General features: G+C 44.0%; 1 protein-coding gene across 1 annotated transcript; it reads left to right on the plus strand.

Moving 5' to 3' along the window:
- Positions 1-250: 250 nt before the first annotated feature.
- Positions 251-1818, plus strand: LOC103408431 (protein IRX15-LIKE-like). Its single transcript, XM_008347285.4, has one exon. The coding sequence runs from the start codon at positions 615-617 to the stop codon at positions 1593-1595; it is 981 nt and encodes a 326-aa protein (XP_008345507.2). The 5' UTR covers positions 251-614; the 3' UTR covers positions 1596-1818.
- The last annotated feature ends 4398 nt before the right edge of the window (positions 1819-6216 follow it).

The following is a 6216-nucleotide window of genomic DNA, read 5'->3' on the forward strand; positions in this document are numbered from 1 at the left end:
TTGTCATCTTCAAAGACAGCTAATTATTTGAGAAAGGTTGCATATTTAAAGAGGTTACTTGAGAAGTGAAGCTAAATTGTACAAGGAAAAGCGACTTCAAGCTTGTAATTAGTTACGGGGTCAATACAAAAACCTATACCCACCAACTCCCCATTGTTTTCTTTTCTCCTCCCACCTCCCGCAGAATATAATATCAGTTTACAGCAAACTAAAATACATATAAACATGACAAAAACACATAAAATAATTCAAAATATTACATGCAAACAAACCACCAACTAAACAAGAGTTAAACATCTCTAAAACAACAATAAACAAATCATTTTTATTCTAATTTTTTTGTAATTTGATTTCTGGAATGCTAAGAGGGTGATTGTAAGGTCACCCTCAATTCCTTCATCCCACATTGCTTCAATTTTCTGCTTGCTTTTTCTACACATTAAAAATCATTCGCTCTCCAATATTATCCTCAGAAATTACTTGGTTTAGAAGAGTGAGGGAGAGTTAGAGAGAGAGCCTCAGATGATCAATTGCAGCACAAATTCCACTTGATAATCAACCTCTCTTTCTCTTTCTGTGATCACTGAAGAAATCAAAGTAAGATTCCCAAAAAAATGAAGAACAATATCAACACAAAGCTGATCCTTCTCCACCCTTACATCCAAAAGCAAGGAAGCTCTAACCGCCTATGGCTTCTGGCCTTCATGTCACTATTCACACTCGCCTTCCTCCTCACAATCGTCTACACAAGCGGCTTATACGCGTACTCATCCACCAGCACCACTACAACAACCACAATCCCCGCCCCCACAATAACTGCCACTAACAACGCTGCCCCACAGCTCCCCACCACGGTCATCAACACCCTCCTCCACTACTCATCAAAATCCAACGACACGTTCAAAATGTCGTACGCAGACATCAAACCCATCTCTGACGCGCTCCGAAAATGCTCCACCCCATGCAACTTCCTCATTTTCGGACTCACCCATGAAACCCTACTCTGGAAAGCCCTAAACAACAATGGTCGCACCGTCTACATCGACGAGAACAGGTACTACGCCGCCTACATGGAGGAGAAGCACCCTGAAATCGACGCCTACGACGTGCAGTACACGACGAAGCTGAAGGAAACGGAGGAGCTGATCGCCGTGGCAAAAGAACAAATACGCAACGAGTGCCGCCCGGTGCAGAATCTGCTTTTCTCCGAGTGCAAGCTGGGGATCAACGACCTGCCGAACCACGTGTACGAGGTCGAATGGGACGTGATCTTGGTGGACGGCCCCAGCAGCGGCTGGCCGGACGCGCCCGGGAGAGTGATGTCCATATTCACGTCGGGTGTGTTGGCGAGGAGCAAGAAGGGTGGGAACGGGAAGACGCAGGTGTTTGTGCATGACTTTGGCGGGACGGAGGTGATGGTTGCCGGGAACGAATTTTTGTGTCGTGAGAATTTGGTGGAGGCGACGGAGACGATGGGGCATTACGTGGTGGAGAGAATGGACGAGAGTAGCTTCCAGTTCTGTCGCAACCAAACGACGTCGGTTTGGTCAGCAGCAAAGAATTCTTCTGCTTCTTCTTCTTCAGCATCGGCTTAATTAGTGATTGATGGTGTTTGAATTTGGTGGTAATAATCATCATCATCATTCAGCAAGTGAATATTTATGGTGATTTTGGTTTTTTTTTTCTTTGGTCTTTTTGTTTTTTTTTTCATGGGTGGGGGTGTAAAAATAATTTTCTTTTTTGGCAATGCAAGCAAAATTGTAATTTCCTTTCCCACTGAAATGAAAATATAAATTCCAGTTTTCATGGAAGCTATTATTCAACATCTTAATTTGTTATTAAGCACTTCAAAATCAATGTTTGATCTTTTTTCCTCAATAATAAATTGAGTCCATCAAAAGCAGAGTGTGAAAATTATTTTGCTAAAGAAGTGTACGATAGAGAAATCAGGAGGGGTAATTTACGTTAATCTCTCTTTTCATATTTTCATCTCAAATTTTTGGATTTGTGTTGGATTAACATTTGTCTTGATTGTTTCCCTATACACAGATGGTCAAAGAAATAGGATCAAACAAACAAATAATGATTGCTCCAACTACCTGAGATTTTCAATGGTTTGACGTGTTAAGCGAACCAAATTCAAGTACCTTGTCGGCAAAACGAGCTCAACTGCTCAAGCCTAATACAATAAGGCTAAATTGGATTAATGTTTCCGTGGTGATAAGGTAATCAGAAGATAGCTCTCGTGGGAAAAATTAGGAATCAAACCCTTATGGTGAAGTCCATTAGGATTCAAGCCCAATATTAACATTTTCGCCAATTATCCGTTAACATGTTCAGCCTTCATAACTAAAAAGGATGTGGCCGCTAAATGGCGTGGGGATGTTTGCCCAGGTTGATACTCAGATGCAGATAAGGAGTTCAATATTGCAATCAAACATCTTTGAAAGTATTGCATAGAGCCATAGTGAAGCAATTCTATCAATTAGTAAGGGTAGCCGGACTGCTTCTAATAGATTGGCATAAAATGAGACTAGGCTTCCTGATACTGGTGTCGATCGAGCAGTTGCCTAGGGGCAGGTTTCACGATCTTTCAGTTCACAAGCTTCTGCTTCAAGGACAAAATTACCTCAAGTTAAACCAGCTGAAAAGGAGATGATCAAGTGAACATTAAACCGAAATTAGATATCAACTTTGTGATTTAAAGCATAACCAAAAGGGAAAAAAACTTATTCATCCAAGGTTAAGAATTCTTTGCTCCATTCTTCGATTCCATTCAAAGCTCTTTTGTCTATCTGATGGAACCACTAGATTTCCTTAATGCAGCAGTAGCCATCCCAGTAACTTTGATAATAAATTTGGAGGAAGTGATAGTGATTTGCTTGCCCAATCAATGGAATGTCCGGTAATTTCCTCCAATGCTTCAATTAGCTATCTAGAAAAAAGATAGGGTGGGGTGGGAATTGTCGATGCAAATTTCCGCCGTCTTCAGTCTTGACGAAAATGCACGTGCAAAACAATCAACACATTTGATCAAAGACCTAAGCCTCATGAACCCACGAGGTGGGGGGGGGTTAGGTCAATGGATCTCCCATGCCCAAGTTAGTTTCTCTGAGAGAGTAAAGTGTTTAGGGCTTTTTTAGGGTTGCAAAAGCTCTCCAAATTTGGTAGAATATGAGGTATTTAAAGGGCTAGGGCCGGCCATACAGTGTTTAATGGAGAGATATTCTCTAAATATTCCCAAGATATTAAATAGGAAATAATATCTTAAGATAATAGTCTAATTATCCTAATTTAAATAAATTAGGATTACTTACTTGATTGGAGTTATTCTTCAAGTAGGAATGTATTAAAGATAGGATTTGGGTAATTAATCCTTATCTTTAATTCCTTGCCAAGGGCAGGTGAGCTATGGACAATTGTGTTCAGCTGCTGAGTCCTTTAGGGATGTGAGCTGCGCGTAGGAGCATCTGAGAAGCCTGCCCATTTATTGAGGGCAATCTTGTCCTTCTGAAATAAAAGTCTACTTGTCACCTCTAGAATATTTAGGATTACTTTAGGCTCCACAAATGCACCCACACCTACTGTGTTACATGCAGGAAAAGGTAGTAGGTCTAGGAATCTCAAGCTGCTTAGGCTTGTAGAATTGCTTCCCAGTTTGAGCTTGATCCTCTTTCTTGATTTGGCGGGGATTGTGGGTGTGGGTAACACACGGCATAGGAGCCTCAGGGCTGCATGATCGCACGACATGGGTCTGCTGACATGGGCCAGGTGGATGGCTCATCTCAAGCTACTTAGGCTTGTAGAATTGCTTCCTAGTTTGAACTTGATTCTCTTTCTTGATTTGGTGGGGACCGTGGGTGTGGGTAACACATGGCATAGGAGCCTCAGGGCTGCATGATCGCACGGCATGGGTCTGCTGACATGGGCCAGGTGGACGGCTCGGTTTGGGCCAAGGGGATCGGCACGGTGGGGCGCGGGGAAACCGGCTAGGGTCGGGTCTTCAAGGCTGTTGGTCACGGGCCTGTGTAGGTGAGAAGAAAGGGAGAGAGACTGGCACATCCAGCTTTCTTGGGTGCATGACCAGCTCTCTTGGGCCTGCCTTAGGGTGTACTAGGAGCAGAAGAAAAAGAGGAATGAGGTGCGGGCCTCCCCTATGCTGCATCTTTTCCAAGAGGTGATCTGCTCCATGAAATGCACGCCTGCTCAGTGTTCCCCAAATGCAGTTCGTGCAATGGTGGGGTTCTCGAACTTGAGCAGGTTCTTTGATCTTGACTTGACCATAAATGTGTTATGGTACTTCTTTGAGATTGGCCACAAGGAAGGTGTAGGGCAGCTAAGGTCTTGCCATAGGCTGCTCGATGCTTCTAGCAAAGGTAACCATGAGTAGGCGAAAGATACCTTGGAGGTAAGCAGAGAGTGGGAGTCTGACTCTTCTCTTGAGCTGCGTGTCCTGATTACCTTTATCAATGATAAGTGAACTGCTTCCTTCTTATCCTGCTTGAATTTTTGTTGAGCAGCTCCATGACTTCAATTTATTGATCGTCTTTCTTACTTTGTGTAAATTCAGAGTTTGGCTTAACTTCAAGGACTTCAGCAGTTATAAAGAAAGTGCACGTCACCTTGGTCATTCCTGCTAAGTGTCGTGAGTGGCGCTGGCTACTCAGCCCTCTTCGTCTGGAAAAGGGTAGCCTACCCCCGAGGTAAGAGATAAAGCAGATAAAAGATGAGGCGTTAGCTTGCCTGATCGCTGTTGTAGAGCATGCTACCAATGGTGGTGGAAAGAAAAGGTATTCTTCACCTGCTTGTAAGCCTTCGGTTGAGAAGAAGCGAAAGACTTCTTCTGCTACTCGTGGGAGCTCATGTGTTTCCGAGAAGCTTGTCATTGATCTAACTTCCTCTAAGGGGGCGAAGATGACCGTTGAGCCTAAGCCTGTGAAACCTACTGCTCCGAAAGTGACCGCATCCATTGCTAAGAGACTTGCCCAGCGGAAGGGTTCGGTGACGCTTTTGGTGTCCAGGTTTGTATCAAAGTGTTTGTCGGGAGCTAAGTCTGGATCGACTTCTAAGAGGTTTGCCGCTATGAAGAGCAAGAAGGTAGATTATGCTGTTAAGGTGGCGTTTGGGCCTATTCTCTTTCTGCCATGACTGATTCGTCTGCTGAGAAGGGAAAATCAGCCCACACAGGCAGTTGTGAGAGATCCACTGAGTATGAGGCATGAGAGTTTCCCAAGGTTTATGTGCTGCTGAAGGTTGACCTGCTTGAGAACGTTGATGCATGTGCTAAGTTTGTTGACAATGCATAAGACTTTAATCCTGGCAGCTGAGTCTATACGCATTGATCAGGATGTTGTCAAGTGTGTTAAGGAGGCCGAAGTGGCATTGGTGGCTCTCCCATCAAACTCATTTACGAAGCGTCCTGCCTATTCGAAGAGGTCTTCCTTTTTTGCTACAATGCATAAGACTTTGATCCTGGCAGCTGAGTCTATGTGCGTTGATCAGGATGTTGTCAAGTGTGCTAAGGAGGCTGAAGTGGTATTGGTGGCACAGCTTCTCTCGGCTACTGAAAAAATCGATAAGCTTAAATATGAAATCGCTGTTATGAAGGGGTCTGATGTCTTTACCCCCACTTCTTTGTAGCTGGAGATCGCTCATGAGGAGGTCGTCCATTTGAATGCTAGGCTTAGAGAAGGAAGTCAGTCGTGTTTCTCCGATGGTCGAGGACCTTGAGCATGTCAATTCGGAGCTATGATCTGCTTGTTTTACCAAGGACGATGAGCTTATCTTCATGCATGCTAAAGTGTTTCATCTCAAAGAGGTTACTAGTAAGCTTGAGTCTAAGGAAGTGGATCTGTAAATGCACTGTCTGCTAGCGAGAACTTGAAAAAGGAACCGGATGAGCTGCAGGGTGCTCACACTAGGCTTGTTGAGGAGATTGTACAGCTGAAGAATGAGAAAGCTGGTCACGAAGTGGCGCTTGATTCTTATTAGGCCGATTTCTACAAGCTTGGCTATGTAGACCATCTTCAGGGCAGGCCGTCGGATTATCAATTTTTCGAGAATGACTTCGAGACTTTTTCCATTTCTCCAGTTGATCTGCTTAATTTCTGGTTTAAGGCTACCTTTGGTGGAGTAGTTGAGGGTCAGGCAGTCTAGGCAGAGGCGTCTAAGGATGAGCTAATGGAAGTTTTGGCTGCTGAAGGCATGGCAGTCGAG

This window comes from Malus domestica, chromosome 15, assembly GCF_042453785.1.
Source record: "Malus domestica chromosome 15, GDT2T_hap1".
Classification (NCBI taxonomy): domain Eukaryota; kingdom Viridiplantae; phylum Streptophyta; class Magnoliopsida; order Rosales; family Rosaceae; genus Malus; species Malus domestica.